The 17,898-nt window shown below is 40.6% G+C and overlaps 3 protein-coding genes across 5 annotated transcripts; 1 reads left to right on the top strand and 2 right to left on the bottom strand.

Annotated features, from left to right (window-relative positions):
- Window position 1: 1 nt before the first annotated feature.
- Window positions 2-3,076, bottom strand: LOC144048554 (uncharacterized). The gene is made up of 2 exons (XM_077560676.1): window positions 2,774-3,076; window positions 2-1,643 (listed from the first exon to the last, which is right to left on the bottom strand). Exons 1-2 carry the CDS (start codon window positions 2,949-2,951, stop codon window positions 634-636), a joined length of 1,188 nt encoding a protein of 395 aa, XP_077416802.1. The 5' UTR covers window positions 2,952-3,076; the 3' UTR covers window positions 2-633.
- LOC144048545 (uncharacterized) lies at window positions 3,052-14,145 on the top strand. Of its 3 annotated transcripts, XM_077560662.1 has the most exons (4): window positions 3,052-3,193; window positions 5,471-8,270; window positions 9,936-10,250; window positions 10,488-12,031. In XM_077560662.1, the coding sequence occupies exons 2-4, from the start codon at window positions 7,955-7,957 to the stop codon at window positions 11,315-11,317; spliced, it is 1,461 nt and encodes a 486-aa protein (XP_077416788.1). In that variant the 5' UTR covers window positions 3,052-3,193; window positions 5,471-7,954; the 3' UTR covers window positions 11,318-12,031. The 3 variants fall into 3 exon arrangements, with proteins under 3 accessions (XP_077416788.1, XP_077416789.1, XP_077416790.1); XM_077560663.1 differs by lacking the exons at window positions 3,052-3,193; window positions 5,471-8,270 and adding an exon at window positions 8,746-9,223; XM_077560664.1 differs by lacking the exons at window positions 3,052-3,193; window positions 5,471-8,270; window positions 9,936-10,250; window positions 10,488-12,031 and adding exons at window positions 12,098-12,624; window positions 12,987-14,145.
- A 188-nt stretch (window positions 14,146-14,333) lies between these two features.
- On the bottom strand, window positions 14,334-17,659 carry LOC144048533 (uncharacterized). Its single transcript, XM_077560645.1, has 2 exons — window positions 17,476-17,659; window positions 14,334-16,464 (listed from the first exon to the last, which is right to left on the bottom strand). The coding sequence occupies exons 1-2, from the start codon at window positions 17,555-17,557 to the stop codon at window positions 14,975-14,977; spliced, it is 1,572 nt and encodes a 523-aa protein (XP_077416771.1). The 5' UTR covers window positions 17,558-17,659; the 3' UTR covers window positions 14,334-14,974.
- Window positions 17,660-17,898: the final 239 nt, after the last annotated feature.

Here is a 17,898-nt window from a genome sequence, read left to right on the forward strand (position 1 = left end):
ATGATAGTGAATGCAGTAGTATTGATTTAATATTTCAATGTTGTGGGTCCAAAACGTTACATTCATCCATCTACAAACAGGAGCAGCTGCAAATTTCAGCATGGGTGAGAGATCATCAGCGGCGCAGGATACAATTCCACTTCATTCGTCCAATTATTTGCATTGCTAAAATATTTTTTCGTTTATCCACGCCATCGACATGTAGCGACAGAACAATAAAATGTGTTTCTATTAGAGGGCACATGTAACCTCTTGTGTTCACCAACAGAATAAATGATGGCTTCCTGACATGACAAAAATCTCATCACTGCTCATTCAAAACACATTCAATGTAGTTGCAGTAAAACTAAATATTACTATTAACTCTTAAAAATGGAACAGTAAATGTAAAACAAAGCCCAATTTATATTACGGTATTTCATATGACAATTCTAAATAATGCTTTTGTGCACAATACACGCGATGGTGATGTTTCGAGTACAAAATAAACAGAATAAAATTAAATGTATTCATCTTAAGTCGTGAATGACATGGATGCCACCATCTTGTGATCATCAATTTCCAGACAAAGCTTTGACTAAAACTGGCAGGAAAATGTGTAACCAAACTGAGCCTTCAGCATACACTGGGCAACTATAGGGTTATTCTACTGTGCGAGTCCTCATGTTTTACCATAGTTGCCTTCCGAGAGAACCCTTTACCACAAGTTGAGCAAGTAAAAGGTTTTTCTCCTGTGTGTGTTCTCATATGTGAAATCATGTTTTGCTTCAGAGTGAACGTCTTACCACAAATTGTGCAGCAAAAAGGTTTTTCTCCTGTGTGTGTTCTCATGTGTGATATCATGTGGGACTTCATGGTGAACGTTTTACCGCAAAATGAGCAATTAAAGCGTTTTTCTCCCGTGTGTATCCTCATGTGTTTAATCATGTTTTCGTTAAGTGAGAACATTTTACCACAAGTTGAGCAACTGTAGGGCTTTTCTCCTGTGTGTGTTCTCATGTGCGATATCATGTGTGACTTCAGAGTGAATCTTCGAGCACAAAATGAGCAACTATAGGGTTTTTCTCCTGTGTGTATTCTCATGTGTAATCCTAAAGTTCCCTTTTGACTGAATGTTTTGCTGCAAACCGAGCAACTGAAAGTGTTTTCTTGCGTGCTCGCTCTCATTTTTTTATGAAACATTTTCTTGCTTGGCTTTGTCTCCCTTTCAGAGCATTTCAGCTGTTTGTTGTCACCTGTACAGTCCGCATTGCTGCTCAAACGTTCTTCTGTGCTGTCACTGTCTGACAGTGGAGCTGAGGGCTTTTCTGATGCCGCGCCTCCACTTGGATTGCGAAGCGGTGACCTCTCAGGCTGTTCATCTTTGTCGGCTTCGCTCTTCACTACAACAACCGTCAGTGGGAACTTGACGTTATCATCCTCGTCTTCATCTTTAACAAGAGAAAACGGTGAAGCCTTCTCTGCTTCTTCAACCTCAGGGTGCTTTGGATCCTTCTTTTCCACTTTAACGTGGAGAGACTTTGGATGCTCCTCTGTTTCTTCAACCTGGGGGCGTTGTGGATTCTCTTGCTCCAAACTGGGGCTCCTCCCCCACTGCAGCTGAGTGGGAAGTTCTTGCGGAGGACCAATCGCCTGCTGAACGCCTGCAGGACACAAGCAACATCAACAGTTTAACACAATCAAGACAAATATATGTCACGGTGCGGTATCAAGTCAGACAAATGGGAAAGAAGGTTGAATCATGTCAGCAAAGAGTGGGCTGAGGAACTGGCGACATGAGTGAACAAGACGCAGGACGAGTCAAAGGATCGACTGGTTGATGCTCAATCCAGCCATGCCAAAAAATGGCAATTGCTGCTCCATTAGCAAATTATCTTTTGTGAATTGTTCAGGACATTTTGGCATTTAAAGTATCCATAATGCTCTTCTATGCCTAGGGTGTTGTTGAGTTTGAATCCTGTAACAAGTGTTTTCTTTTTTTTTTGGTTACTTGTATTTACATACGGTTGGCAAACTATTCCATCAATTTCAAATGCAAAACATTTTCATTTACTTTTGTTATGACTATTGTTTTATTTATGCGATGTGTTCTGGAAGTGTGTGAAAAGCGGTACAAAAACAAACACGACTTGACTATTTTCCCCATATGCGGCTAAGTTGTGAGTTCAGCTTAGTTCAGTGTTGAAAAAAATGCCTCATTTGAGTTTCCTAAACCCGATAACGGGCATTGAGAACTAGCTTCTGCTAAAGTTAAACTAAAAAAGTAAATTGTTAAAAAACAACAACAACAAACATATAACCGTTGTTAGGGTAACCTCTTTGTTTGCGTTATTAGATTGTACCTGCATGATTCGTCACAGTAGAGTTTAAACCAATCATGGGCCAGTTTTGATGGTGTGTTTGGTGACGAGCTTTCAAACGAATATGACTTGGGAGGAAACGTCCGGTAAAATACTTTTAACTTTTACTCGTCATGCACATTTCTTACTTTTACTTGATTACTTGAATGAGTACTTTTACCAAAGTTGTTGTTATACAAGTAATTGCACTTTTACTCAAGTGGAGAATGCCAGCACGTTTCCTATCTGTGGACAAGTCACTGTCAACGAAACCTGATCGAAAAGCACGATTCGGAGCTGAAGATTTAATCATCCATTCGGTTTTTGTTTTGCCTCGCCCTTTTGGGGAACAAAGGAACACTCAATGATTCGTTTCCCACGTCATTAGATAAATACAAGGTTGTAAATATTGCATTTTAGTTTCATGAGCAGACCTTCGGCGCGTATCACAATTTGAGTCTTGCAAACAGCTTCCAGGTGTCGTCGGTGTCGCTCGCTCTCCTCTTTGGCTCGAAAAACTTGCTCCTCGTACGAGGCGATCGTTCTTTCAAAAAGTCCGAAGATTTCGTCGGCGGCCGCAATCAGTCGCTCTCTTACCAACTCTTTCAACATTTTGAAATTGTTTACAGGAACACCACTTGAACGTCGGACTTCGGCCTTTGTCGTCGAAGTGTAAGTTGCTAGGCTAAAATGACGCCCATTTTTCTTCGTTGGTGTCACATGGTGGTTGGAAATACCGCCCCCTGCAAGTGTGGAGTATAGATCTGACATGCACCGTCGAAGAAGAAAAGGCGAAAGTTCAAATTAGAATACGGTGACACGCGTTGAAGGACTGTGTACTCAACGTCTATTCGGTATTTAAATTTTATTCATCAACGTTTATTGTGTGTTTATTTCAGTACTTTCCTTATCCAATTAAGGGTATTTGTGGTCAAACAATGACGAAATCAGGACACGCGATTGCGTGAATGTAATGCAATATGATCACGTTTGCCGAAAGTTCATTTAAACTACCAAGTAAAACAAATGAAAACGAATCGAGGGCCGCGCTATGGACGTCCGCCTTGGCATCACATGACCTCGATACTGTTTAGATAAGAACTTATATGGCAGGGGTGGGAGGACCACCACCGAATGACCTCATAACGCCGCTGATTGTGACCACTTGGAAGAAACTTTGAGGAGCATAACAGACTGCCAAAGTGATGACAAACACCCCAGTTGCTCAGACGGGACAACTTGGAACAGCATAACTTATAACGAACAAATGAAAACAGGCCCTGTTGGTTGCTCAACTCGTAGTCAAAGAGCCACTCGAAAGACAAATAAGGAGAACACACAAAAGAAAAACCCTATAGTTGCTCAAATTGTGGTAAAATGTTCTCTCAAGGGGTAACTGCGCACGGACATGAGAACAAATATAGGAGAAAAAATCGTTAGTTGCTCATCTTATGGCCGAATGTTCTCTCAAAAGTGATCTCTGATAACACACAGGAGAAAAACCCTATAGTTAAGGCCATTGTAACGAGGCGATCGTTCTTTCAAAAAGTCCGAAGATGTCGTCTGAGGCCGCAAGCAGTTGCTCCCTCACCAAGAGTGAGTTTGAAACTTTGAGTTGCTCTGGTAAAATTCCGCCTTTCTTCTTCTTTGGTGTCATATGATGGTTACAGAATGACGTTTCGGTAAATTGCCGCCACCTACTAGTATGTACGAGTATCGCACGTCCATAATCGAAGCAGAAAAGGCAAAAGTTAGCATAGCAGCTCACAACCTGCCACGTTCAAGTGTTCTTGTGTGCTCGCTGAATTGTCTTGAGCATCAAAATGTTGAAAGAGTTGGTAAGGGCGCGACTGATTGCTGCCGCCGATGAAATATTCGTACAATTTGAAAAAACTATCGCATCGTACGAGGAGCAACTTTGTCGAGCGAGGGAGGAGAGCGAACGACAACGACGACAACTGGAATATGTTGGCAAGACTCAAATTATGATACACGTCGAAGGTCTGTGCACTACACGGCTATATTGACATTTATTTATTTTTTAAAATCAACGTTAATTGTGTCTGTTTTACGAAAAAGGCTGACAGCCAAGCATTAGTTTAGATTTATATTTTGTTTAAGTACGTCCATTGTCCAGGAAAGGTCATTTGCGGTCAAAGAATCGAGACACTTGTATGTGTGAGTTTAATGCAATATGATCACTTTTGCCGCAAGTCAAACAAAAAGACGGCAGCCATCTTGATTTTACCCAATCAGACAATCAGAGCACTGCCTTTGCGTCACGTGACGTTGGTGTTTACAGCTTAAAAAAATAAAATAAAATAAATACATTTAGATAAAAAATACCAGGGTGACTACGTCCGTGAAGCATAGAGAGAAAACAAAAAAACAAACAAGAATAAATAAAAACATAGCTAATGATATTACAGGTCGAATTTCACTCACCAAGTCAATACATTTTTTGTACTGTCTGTCAGTTTGTTATGGCAGAAATTGTGTGATTTAATTCACATTAACTTTGAAAGGGAGGTCGTGAACACTTAAGAATGTATTGCTTTGTTGATTTTTTGAAGGTAGTGTGGAAAAAAAAAGTAATTGTAGTTTCTCAATATAACTTTTGTAATTAATGTGAAAATATCACATTCATTGTTGTGAATTCTTTGGAAGAAATCCACGCTTTTCGTAATGAATTCAGACAAATAAATTATTTTGATCAAGTACTGTGACCAACGAAAGGTTTTGAGAACAATTAAAGTTTGCATTGATTTAAGTTTATTTATATAAACCATCATACCACTTAGCATGATGCAGCATAACTTTTTTCAATTTTTATTTTTGTTCCTCCTTTTTTCTCCTTTCCTAAATATTTGTTTGTCTTTATCTTGATTGATGATTTTATTTTATGACCTTTATATTTGACAAATGTTTAATTACGTATCATCCATATTTGCAGTGATAGAGAAAAACATACAATACTGTATACAATGAATCATCTATGCTCAATATTCTCTTTCTCTATTTGTGTTGAAACTGACCACCAATATGTCTACATTTGTCTGACTTACCGTCATATCATAAATCATACAGTATCATACATCTCACGTGAGCTAAACTGTTTGTGTTTCTTGCAGAGGCTCATCAGGTGATTGCTGGTGAGGAATACTTGTTGCCGCAACTCCCGTACGTTCAAGGGGAGGATCCACAACCACCCCAAGTTAAAGAGGAAGAGGAGGAGGCTGACGTCGCTAAGTTGCCACTGACCGGCATCTCTGTGAAAAGTGAATTTGAAGAAGACAAATCACAGGAGTCATCGCAACTTCATCATCGCAATCCAAGTGGAGACCACTGTGGGGGTCCGCCACCAGACGCCCTCTTGGCTCCGCTGTCAGATTGTGACGACTTCGAAGAAACTTTGAGGAGCGAAACAGACTGCGACAATGAACAGCCCAAATGCTCTCAAAAGGAGACAACTTGGAACCTCCAAGCTTGCCAAGCGCACGTTAAAACAGGCACAAAGGAAGCTCCTTTTGTTCGCTCATTATGTGGCAAAACTTTCTGTCAAAAGACTGAAATAGCACAAATGAAAACGCACGCAGAAGAAAAACCTTTTTGTTGCTCAACTTGTGGTAAAAGATTCAAAGTAATGGCAAACATGGTAGAACACGTGAGCGCACACACCGGAGAAATACCCTTTAGTTGCTCAACGTGTGGTAAAAGATTCACTCTAAAGGCAAATATGGTCAAACACACGAGAACGCACACAGGAGAAAAACCCTTCAGTTGCTCAATTTGTGGTAAAAGATTCACTCTGAAATCAATTATGGTAGAACACCTGAGAACACACACGGGAGAAAAACCGTATAGTTGCTCAACTTGTGACCGAACGTTCTCTCAAAAGGCAGCGATGATAGCGCACATGAACACACACACACACACACACAGGAGAAACGCCCTTTAGTTGCTCAACCTGTGGCCGAACGTTCACTCAAAGGGGTGCGATGGTGTCACACATGAGAACACACACGGGTTTGTTTGTTCAGGTCGAAGTGAATGTCAAGTTTAGTTTTTCTCCACTTATGTTCCTTCTTTCCTGCATTTTGATTTGAAAGTCGTTATGCTGAAAGATCACCTTTTGAGGTGTTTTAGTTTTGCATTAATGGGAGCAACAGTATGCAGGACATTTGAAATTTTCCGGGTGAACTTATCCACAAATTAATCAACACGGTAAATAAATGGAAAATGTGTTTGTTTTCCAAATATCAATATTTCATGTGAAGTGTAGAGAAGAATTAATAAACATATACGTATCATGCTGTAAGTCATTTGTATGTGTATATTTATCTCGTAGTAGCTCTCACTTGCAAGGTGACACAATTTGACATCACAGACACTTTTCCCATATAGACATTTAGAAGATGTCACAAAAGTGAATGCACCCCTCACAGTTTTGTGAATACTGCTTTTTATTAGATCTTTTCATGGGATTACACTGAAGAAACATCACTTCTGATTACAGTCAAGGCGAGGGCTTTTAGTTAGCTAACATGCAACCACAATTTCATTTTTACACTTAGGAAAAAAAAAATCTCCGAGGCGAATAACCCAGGTCATTTCAAGCAAACCCACTTCAACTACTCAAAAGAATCAAATTCATTGAAAACCATATGTGGTCTGCTTCCAAAGCCGAGTGGGCCACTGAAAACATTGCCTCTTCCTTTGTCGTGTGTCTGCATGGGTGCAGTCCAAGTCTCGTTCTGAGCAAAGCTTCCACCACCAACTGAATTCTTGTTTTTTTCTCCCGTGTGTATTCTCATGTGGGATACCACCCGAAGCTTAGTAGCGAATGTTTTGTCACAAAATGAGCAACTAAACGTTTTATTGTTAGCGTGTGTTGCCATGTGTAATTCCTTTTGTTGCTTTCGAGAGAACGTCTTACCACATAATGAGCAGCTAAAAGGTTTTTCTGCTACGTGTATTCTCATGTGTGAGAGCAAATATTTCTTGAGACAGAACGTTTTTGCACAGAATGAACAGCTAAAAGGTTTCTCTCCTGTGTGTATTCTCATGTGGGTGTCCAGATTATGCTTTAGAGAGAATGTTTTCCCGCATGATGAGCAACTAAAAGGTTTTTCTCCTGTGTGTGTTATCATGTGTCTTACCATGTTTGCCTTTACATTGAATCTTTTACCACAAACTGAGCATTCAAAGAGGCTTTCTCCTGTGTGTGTTCTCATGTGTATATTCAATACTGCTTTTCCAGCAAAACTTTTACCACAAACTGCGCAGGTAACGTTTTTTATACGCATTTGTGAAGCTCCCTTGCTGCCAAGCGTCGTCTCCTTTTTAGAGCATTTCCACTCTTTGTCGTCACTGTGACGGTCTGCATCGCTCCTCAGAGGTTGTTCGACATCAATGCTGTGTGACATCGGATCTAAGAGGTCGTCTGGTGGTGATCCTTCATAGTGGTCTCCACTTGGACTGTGATGATGAAGCTGGGACCACTCAGGTGGATCATCCTCAGTAATGCCAGGCATTGACAACATGCAGACGTCAGATTCCTCTTTTTCCTCTGTGTGGGGAGATTGTAGATCACCATCTTCCCCTTTAATTTGGGGATGGTATGGATCCTCTTCATCTTTAATGTGGGCAGACTCTGGATACTTGTCCTTTTCACAGTGCAGTGGCTCTGGATCTTCCTCTTTAATATTGGCCTGGTGATGCTCTTGCTCCAAAATGGAGCTTCCCCGCTGCAGCTGAGGGGGAAGTTCTTCCTGATGTCCAATCAGCTTTTGGATGTCTGCAGGGCACAAGATAAACAAATCCAGCTTTTGGCTCGATCGAGAAAGTACAAAGGAGACCATGTGACAGAAGACAAAAATGAAATAACACCTGATCTACCATGTATTGACGAACCTGACCATTGTGGGCTCTGTAAGTCACTGTTTCAAAACTTTGATTAAGCCAAGGCAGATTTTTGAAGAATTTTCACGGCACACAAAAATGTCCTTGTCTCAGTTTAATCCCAAATGTACTTTCTAAATCTGACATCTGGGCCTTTGCATTTTGGTTGTATTAATTCTTAAATCAAATCAATGCTATTAATAATTTGTTAATTTCCCAAATATGGTGACGCCAAGATAATGCTGTTTTTTCAGGCCCCTTGTTTGATAAAAATATATATTTTAGAAATTTAAGGAACAGACCTTGGACGTGTAGCACAATCTGATTGTTGCCAACAGCTTCCAGTTGTCGTCGTTGTCGACAAAGTTGCTCCTCGTACGACGCGATCGTTTTTTCAAAAAGTCCAAAGATTTCGTCGGCGGCCGCAATCAGTCGCTCCCTTACCAACTCTTTCAACATTTTGTTGACGTTTACAAAATTGAAAGACCTCAGGAACAACGCAGAACCTCGTAATTAGCGTCTATGCTAACTCGGCTAACTTTTTCTTCTTTCTTTTTACGGCAGTTGGCAGCCAGCCTGAGGGCGCATTACCGCCTCCTTGTGTACAGTCCACAGGACAAATCTAACACATACAATATGGCAGACGCGCATACGTATACCAGCAACGGTTCCACCCTCTATAGGCGGCATCTAGTATATTTGTCGTCTATGCAGAGCAAAACGAGAAAGGCCGAAGTTAGCATAATAGCCAACGTTTCAACTAAACGACCACTTTTGCCCTTTTTCAGCTGTCAGCAACATCAACATGTTGAAAGAGTTAGTAAGGGAGCGACTGATTGCAGCCGCCGACGAAATCTACGTGCTTTTCGAAACAACGATGGCGTCGTACAAAGAGCAACTTTGTCGAGCGAGGGAGGAGAGTGAGCGACACCGACGACAACTGGAAGCTGTTTGCAAGACCCAAGTTATCATACGTGTCGAAGGTCTGTTCGTTTAACTTCTACTTAACATTTGCTGCGTTTGATTTATCTATAAAAGGGCGTTGAAAACATCGTGTCTCTTATTAAAAAGGCCAGCCCAGAGTATTTTTCGACTTTGTTCGAGTTATATTTAGTTGATTTCAGCACGTTCCTCGCCCAACAAAGGCAATATGTCACGTATGGGCACACGAAGAACGCTGGAGTGTTTGACGGATTAGATTTATTTGCTTTTGATCTTGCAAGCACAACAAATAGACGGCAGCCATCTTGAGTTTTCTTTTCAGCCAATTGGAACACTGCCTTGGTGTCACGTGTCCGATAAATTCTATGCACTGAATGTGTGTCTGTGATAAAATTCCTTTTGTGACACCATTATTATGTTTACAGTTTTGTTTTGAGTTTATTTTTTTTAATTTATTTTAAAAAAGAGTTTCCACCATGGTTAAAATGCATTTTTGCATTTGAAACGACAGTACATGAATAGAAAGTGAGACTGGTTTGGGAGCCATTCAGGAATATGAGATTGTCTAAAACATTTTAGTTCAGCCATCTGTGGTTATGTGTAAATGCAAAGTGGCTAATGTGCAATTAATTTATTTTGTGACTGAACAAGATTTTTGCAATTTTGGAAATCAAAACCAGTCTGATTTTATTACTACATATATCGCATCATATTCGACCCATGTGACCTATAAGCTGCGTTTGTGTCCTGCAGATGTTGAACAGGTGATTGGTCGTCAGGAAGAACTTCCTGACGTGAAGTGGGGGACCTCCAGTTTGGAGCAGGAGTATCCACAGCCCACCCGCGTTAAAGAGGAAGAGGAGGAGTCTGGTGTCACCAGGTTGCCACTGAATGGTGTCTCAGGGGAGAGTAAAGTCGACGAAGATGAACCACCAAAGTGGTCAAATCTTCATCATAGCAGTCCAAGTGGAGACCACTGTGGAAGTCCACCACCGGACAACCTCTTAGCTCTACTGTCAGATGGTGACGACATGGAAGAACCTTTAGGGAGTGGCGCGAATTGTGAAGGTGACATCAAATAGTCGAAATGCTCTTGACACATGACAACTGAAATAACCGCAGCTCAATCTGTGGTTAAAAGTTTTCTCGAAATAGATGTTGGCAACACAGAGCCGTCAAGGGCAGTAAACTTGACGTAGAAATATTGTTGTTGGGCCCACTGGAAAATACACTGACCAGTCTGATTGTATACCAAATATCATATTTGACCTGTGTGATGTAATCTGTTTGTGTTGTGTCCTGCAGATGTCCAGCAGCTGATTGGCAGTCAGGAAGAACTTCCCCCTCAGCCTTTGTGGGGGATGTCCAGTTTAGAACTGGAGCATCTACAGCCCTCCCACTTTGAAGAAGAAGAAGAACAGGAAGCTGATATCAAGTTCCCACTGACTTGTGTCTCTGTGAAAAGCGAAGACGACGAAAACGACCCTCCCGAGTGGTCGCAGCGTCATCGTAACAGTCCAAGGGAAGACCACTGTGAAGGATCAGCGCAAGACAACCTTTTAGCGCCAATGTCGGACAGTGACGACACCGAAGAACCTTTTAGGAGCGACGCGGACTGCGATGGTGACGACAAACAGTCAAAATGCTCTCAAAAAGGAACTCCTAAAAAGAAACCGTTGCGAAAACGCAGTAAGCTTCCCACGCATAAAGAACATTTCAGCTGCTCAGTTTGTGGTAAAAATTTTACTTGTAAGTCGCATTGGATGAGACACATGAAAACACACTCAGGAGAAAAATCCTTTTGTTGCTCAGTTTGTGGAAAGACATTCTCTCGGAAGGAACATATGCAATTACACATGAGAACGCACACGGGAGAAAAACCCTTTCGATGCTCAGTTTGCGGCGCAACGTTTTCTGTCAAACAAAGTATGAAGAAACACATGAGAAGGCACACGGGGGAGAAACCCTTTAGTTGTTCATTTTGCGGGACGACCTTTTCTCGAAAAGAAAGTCTGGATAAACACATGAGAGTACACACAGGGGAAAAACCCTTTAGTTGTTCGGTTTGTGGTGGAAGCTTTGCTCAAAGGTCCAATATGACTAGACACATGCAGATACACAAAAAGGTTGAATAGATGTTAAGTAGTCCCCCCCCCCCCCCCCATAATACCGAAATATCTGAAGCAGACCATGGATTGTTTTTATTCAATTTAATTCTGAAGAGATGTAAATGCTCTGTTTTACTGTTTCATCATTGTCTGTGTTTTTATTCAATATCCTTGTAATCGCTGGCAATGAATTATTCACGCTTTTGTAATGGTGTGTACGTCAACTAAATATCAGGCGTCAGATTTATTCCGTGAATGCTTGCACCTTTGTTCTAATTTGTCTGAAAGTGTAATAATTAGGTAGGGTAGAACTTTTTCCAGTTAGTTTGTGATTTATACAATGTTGTATTATTAATGTTTTCATGTGGTAGCTTAGTGTTTGTATAGTTGAAAGCCATGGCTAGACTGTAATTAGAAGTGTTATGTGATCAGGCACGAGGCATTCATGCATACATACATGTTGTATGCATGCTAAATGCGTGGTACTCAAATACAAATCATAAAGGACCAGAACTACATTTATCAATAAATTAAAGGTCCATTTATTGAGGTTGGTCAGGTCACATGCAATACTGTTAATACTCAAAACAAACAAACCTTTTAATTACAAACGAATACGTACTGAAATAAAATGTTTCCATGTTGACATGAATTAAAATTAAGAGTTGAATTTAAAAACCAGGACTTGTTGATGCCTGTCAGATTACCTAATACGTTAGTTTTGTGTGTATGAGTGAACAAGAGACATGAATATACCATTCTTTGTAGAAAGGCGCTTTATGTAGTTCGGACGGATTTGCATTCGTCTACGGCGCAAATTTGACACATTCAATATGTCGGACGCGCATACGCATGCCAGCAACTTGCCTACTCCTTTAAAGCGGGGTCTATATTGTATGTGTATATACGCGTTTCAAATTCACCATCGAAGAAGACCGCCAAGCTTCAACTGGACGATTTGTGTTCTTGCGTGCTCGCTGTTCTCTCAGAAACATTAAAAATGTTGAAAAAGTTGGTACGGAAGCGACTCATTGCGGCCGCTGACGAAATCTTCGGATTGTTTGAAACAACGATCGCGTCGTACGAGGAGCAACTTTGTCAAGCGAGGGAAGAGACCGAGCGACAAAGACAAAAACTGCAAGCTATGGAAGAGAACGAGCGACAAAGACAAAAACTGCAAGCTATGGAAGAGAACGAGCGACAAAGACAAAAACTGCAAGCTATGGAAGAGAACGAGCGACAAAGACAAAAACTGCAAGCTATGGAAGAGAACGAGCGACAAAGACAAAAACTGGAAGCTGTTTGCAAGGCACCGATTTTGCTACGCGTCCAAGGTCTGTGCGCTAATCGAGTAATTCATATTTACGATTTACGACGTTATTTAGCTAAGAAGGCCTTGGGCCTCTAAACAATTGAGGTAAAACGTGAACCAAAGGCAGCCATCTTGATTTTCATGATCGTCCAATCGGAACACCAGCAAGACGTCATGTGTGTGGGCTCTCTTCCTCTTTCACTCTCTCTCGCGTGCTCTCGCTCTCTCTCGCTCTGCACACCAATACAGTATGTATGAAAGTATAGCATTTAATTGCACAATCCCATGGTTTGATGAGAAAAACATTTTGTATTGTATGGCATCAACTAGAAAAATTCCCGCGGAAATAAAACAAACTAAGTTTATGTTGTTTGTTTCCTGCAGATGGCCAGCAGCAGATTCCTCGCCAGGAAAAAAAATCCCCTCAAGCAGATAAGGAGACTTCCACTTTGGAGCGTCCGCAGCCCTTCTTGAAGGAGGAAGAGGAGGAAGCTGATGTTAGCAAGTTGCAGCTGACTGTCATCTCTGTGAAAAGTGAAGACTATAAAGATGAATCACCTGAATCATCACCGCTTCATCATCACACCGAAGCACCACCTGACAACCTCTTAGCTCCACTGTTGGACGATGACACTGAAATGCACCTCGGCAGCAATATGAACCGTGCACGTTACGACAAACAATTGAAATGCTCTAAAGAGAAGACGATTTTTGGCAAAAAGAAAACTTCACAATTGCGTAAACGTTTTAGCTGTGCCTTTTGTGGTGCACATTTTACTAAAAACCAACATATGCTTCGACATATGAGGGTTCATACGGGAGAAAAACCCTTCCGATGCTCAGTTTGCGGCAAAATGTTCTCACGAAAAGAAAATGTGCACACACACATGACAACACACACGGGAGAAAAACCCGTCGGTTGCTTATTGTGTGGTAAAAGATTCTCTCATAAGTCGTATTTGAGAGTACACATGAGAACACACACGGGAGAAAAACCCTTTAGTTGCTCAATTTGTGGCAAACGTTACTCTCAAAGGTCCAGTTTGACTGCCCACATGCGGGGGCACAACATGGAGAGAACCTTGGTTTTACAGTAACCCTCCTTGGTCCAGTCGATCGGTTGATATTAGCTCTTTTAAAATCAGCCCAAAAAAAATAAATATCTTTTTTTCCCTTCCGTTATTCAAGCACATGCTATAAATCATCTTAATTGTGCCGCATCATCCTGACAGATATGTAATCTACAGTACTTTTAAAATGAGTTACAGACAGAATATTTTTGTTGCTGTTTGTGTGCTGTAAATAGATGCTTCTGTGCATTTTACATCCAACCATGATTAAGGTTTTTAAATGTCTTTTTAAAATTATGTTTTCCAAAATATTTTTCTTCCACTGGTTGGTCTTTTAGTCATTTTAGTAGGATGGGAGTTATTTCTTTATTTTGCTTTTAAATGTCTTTAACTGTTTTGTTTGTAAATGCTTTTAAAAGGTACTTTCATGTGAAAATGTGCTATATAAATAAAGCTGCCTTGCCTTTGTGGAAGTCGCTTGGTTTGATGTCAGTCCTTTGCCGAGCTCCAAACCTAATATGTAGTAGTCCATCATTCCGACAAGACCACAAACCATGCACACATATGGTAGCTATATAGGTTGCGTGTCACAGGATTAATTAATAAAAATAAAATCACTAATCGTAACTTTTCAACAACAACAAAAAACGGTCCCGGAGTATTCAAAGTTGTGTGTGTTTATTTCGGTACATTGCCGGTCCAAGAAAGATAACATAAGTGTCATACATCGAGACATGTCGAACGCAAATATATGTAAATTTCATATCACGAGCTATTTTTTTGCCACAAGTTTATTCTAACGGGCGAGAAAAAGAAACAGGAGGCGGACATCTTGAGTTTTCGATTCATCCAATCCGTAACACTTACTTGGCGTCACGTGATATTCGGCACGTTTAAGATCACAACGAAATACAAATACAGTATACATTTTTTTAAAAGACAGTAGAGTAAATGTACCTTTACAAATATAAAACTTTCCAAGAAACGTGAGAGTAATTAAATAATACAGATAATTAAATAGTACAGACAGACATGCATTGTGAGAAAAGCATCCGTGATGTCACATGGCCGCCATTTCGCGACGATACTAACAACCCAAGACCAGAGGAAAAAAGAGGAGCTGCAAAAAAGATCAGAATCTGTACTATCTTTATAGTACAGAACAAAAAAATACATGCGAATGGCTAAAGGTGATATGTATGTTTTAATGCTTTCTGGACCATATACATGAACATTTACAGGTTGAGAATACACAGAATAGAATCATACTCCCTTTATTCATCTTCAGTCTTGAATGACATTTTATTCACTCTCTGTGTTGTGTCTGCGCATGTGTTCAGTCAAACTGCCCCGATGAGCGTAGCTTTCACCACACACCGGGCAACTAAAGGGTCTTCCTGTGTGTGTGCTCATGTGTGTAACCACGTGTTCCATTTGAGTGAACGTTTGACCACAAATTGAGCATCTCAAAAGTTTTTCTCCCAAGTGTTTACTCATGTGCGACTGCATACCCCCTTTCTGAGAAAATGTTTTACCGCAAACGGAGCAACTGAAAAGTTTTTCTCCTGTGTGCGTTCGCATGTGTGTTGCCAGATGGGGCTTCTGTGCAAAGGTTTTACCACACGTTGAGCAACTAAAGGGTTTTTCTCCCGTGTGGGTTCTAAGGTGAGATACCAGATGTGGCTTTTGAGAGAAGATTTTACCACAAGTTGAGCAACTGTAGGGTTTTTCGCCAGTGTGTCTTCTCATGTGTGTCACCATGGCTGCCCTATGAGAGAAGGTTCGGCCACAAGTTGAGCAACTGAAGGGTTTTTCTCCGGTGTGTTTTCTCATGTGCGATTGCATACTTCCTTTCTGACAGAACGTTTTACTGCAGAATGAGCAACTAAATGGTTTTTCTCCTGTGTGTACTCTCACATGTCCGAGCATTGTTCCCTTTTGGGCAAATTCTTTACCACAATGTGAGCACCTAAAGGGTTTTTCTCCTGTGTGCATCCTCATGTGTGCTTGCATGCTTCCTTTTTGCGAGAAGGTTTTACTGCAAACTGAGCAACTGAAGGGTTTTTCTCCTGTGTGTATTCTCACGTGTTCCACCATTAGTCTCTTTTGTGAAAATTCTTTACCACAATGTGAGCAGCAAAATGTTTTGTTTCCTGTGTGCGTTCTCGTGTGTTTGACCAATGATTTTTCAATAGTAAAACTTTTACCACAAACTGAGCAGGTAAAATGTTTTTTATGTGTTTGTGACGTTTCCTTGTTGCATTTCAACTGCTTGTCATCACCTTCACAGTCTGTGTCACTCTTCAAATGTTGTTCCATGTCGTCGCTGTCTGACAGTGGCGCTAAGAGGTTGCCTGGTGGTGGTCCTCCATCGTGGTCTCCACTTGGACTACGATGGAGAAGCTGTGACAACTCGAGCGCTTTTTTTTCATCATCATCACTCTTCACAGAGACACTAGTCCGTGGCAACTTGTTGATGTCGGCCTCCTCCTCTTCCTCCTTCATGTCGGAGGGCCGTGGATCCTTGTGTTCCAAACTGGAGTTACCCCACTGCCGCTGAGGAGGAAGTTGTTCCGTTGTCACATGATGTGGTGAGATCTTGTGATGACGCTGCGACGACTCAGGCGGTTTGTTTTCATCTTCTTCGCTCTTCACGACGACGACAGTCAGCGGCAATTTAGTGACATTGCCATTCTCCTCCTCTTTAATGTGGCAGGGTAGAGGACCCTCTGCTTCCTCCTTAACATGAGGGGGCATAGATTCCTCTCGGCATCCAATCAGTGGCTGGGCATCTGTAACACACAAACAAGAGGGCTTTCAACACACAATCTGGTTTAGGATTGTCTTGTTTTTTCGCATCTGCTGTAGTTGAACTTACTGTTACCGATATCAATAAAACCAAATGAGCTTGCAAAAAAAAAAAAAAAAGTGCTCTTATTTCCCCAAAACATTGCTATATAACACATTTCCTATCAGTAGTTTATCCATGATTTCAAAAATTTAGTTTTATATTTTTTTGTGATTCTGTCAAATGTGATGTAAATTGATCAATTGACAATTTTTTTTCTTTTTTTGGGGACCCGCAGCTGGCATGGTTGCTTGTGATGTTGCTAATTTTATGAATTTAACAATTAACAAGGCATCTTCATTGTGCTATATGTCTTTCTTACTATATATTTTAACAACTTACAGTTGTGTTTGGTTAGTGTCTCGGCTCTTAACTTTCATTCTATGTATTTTTTTTGTACTAAATTTTTCAAGTCAAACTTCAGAAATGATCAATTAAAAATACTTAACATCATTATTAAATGTTGTTAGTTTCTCTGTTCAGCGTTTTATCTTTCAAATAGGATAACGATTAAGAAAGTTATTATTATTATTATTAAGTTTGAAACTCGGACATAACAAAGCAGTCAGACCTAGGCCACTTACCAACAAGAATTTGGTGCAATTTCACTAGCTAAGATTCATAGCTTTCTGAATATTTATCACAGGAAAATCATATTGCGTATAACTGTAATCCTCTTTTTAAAAATCAGATAATGCCGGTCAGGTCTCGTGTAAATCCATTTTTTACACAAATATCTACATGGTAACGATGTCACTAATCTTATCTTGGACATCGCATGAACGCACACACCAGCACTAATGCTAATTGTTGAACAATAATTGGATGCAGCCCCAGGGAAACATCAATATTTATAATTATTATATATGACCACAGCTAACGTTTAGTGGACGAGCCCACTTTTCGTTTCGCCACCACAAAAAATGCGTTAAGAAAAGAAGACTCGCGAACAGACCTTGAACAAATTGAGAGGAAAAAACAGTTCCTTGTTGTCGCTTGTTCTCATCTCTTGCTGGACAAAGTTCCCTTTTTGACATTTTCGTATAGTTGGAGAATTTCACCACTTCACCATCGCGCTTCTTCACTTGTCCACTCGAAGCAACGCCAACTTCCGCTTTTTCTTCTCGGTGGTGGCTAAAAAAAATCCCCAACGCCGCACGGCCGCCATCTTGTGGCGGTATTTATGGAGGACCAAAAATGTAACAAAAAAATGTCAACATAATGAATGTGTCATGATTTAAAAAAAAAAAAAACATATATATAGTATTATTTTCATTATTTCAATATGTGTTTAATTATTTTACCTTGCATTTATTTAAATGTGTTTCTCCAATCCCCTGCGTCGTTGTGCAAAGCAGTAATAATTGTATATCAACAG

This window comes from Vanacampus margaritifer, chromosome 3, assembly GCF_051991255.1.
Source record: "Vanacampus margaritifer isolate UIUO_Vmar chromosome 3, RoL_Vmar_1.0, whole genome shotgun sequence".
NCBI lineage: Eukaryota > Metazoa > Chordata > Actinopteri > Syngnathiformes > Syngnathidae > Vanacampus > Vanacampus margaritifer.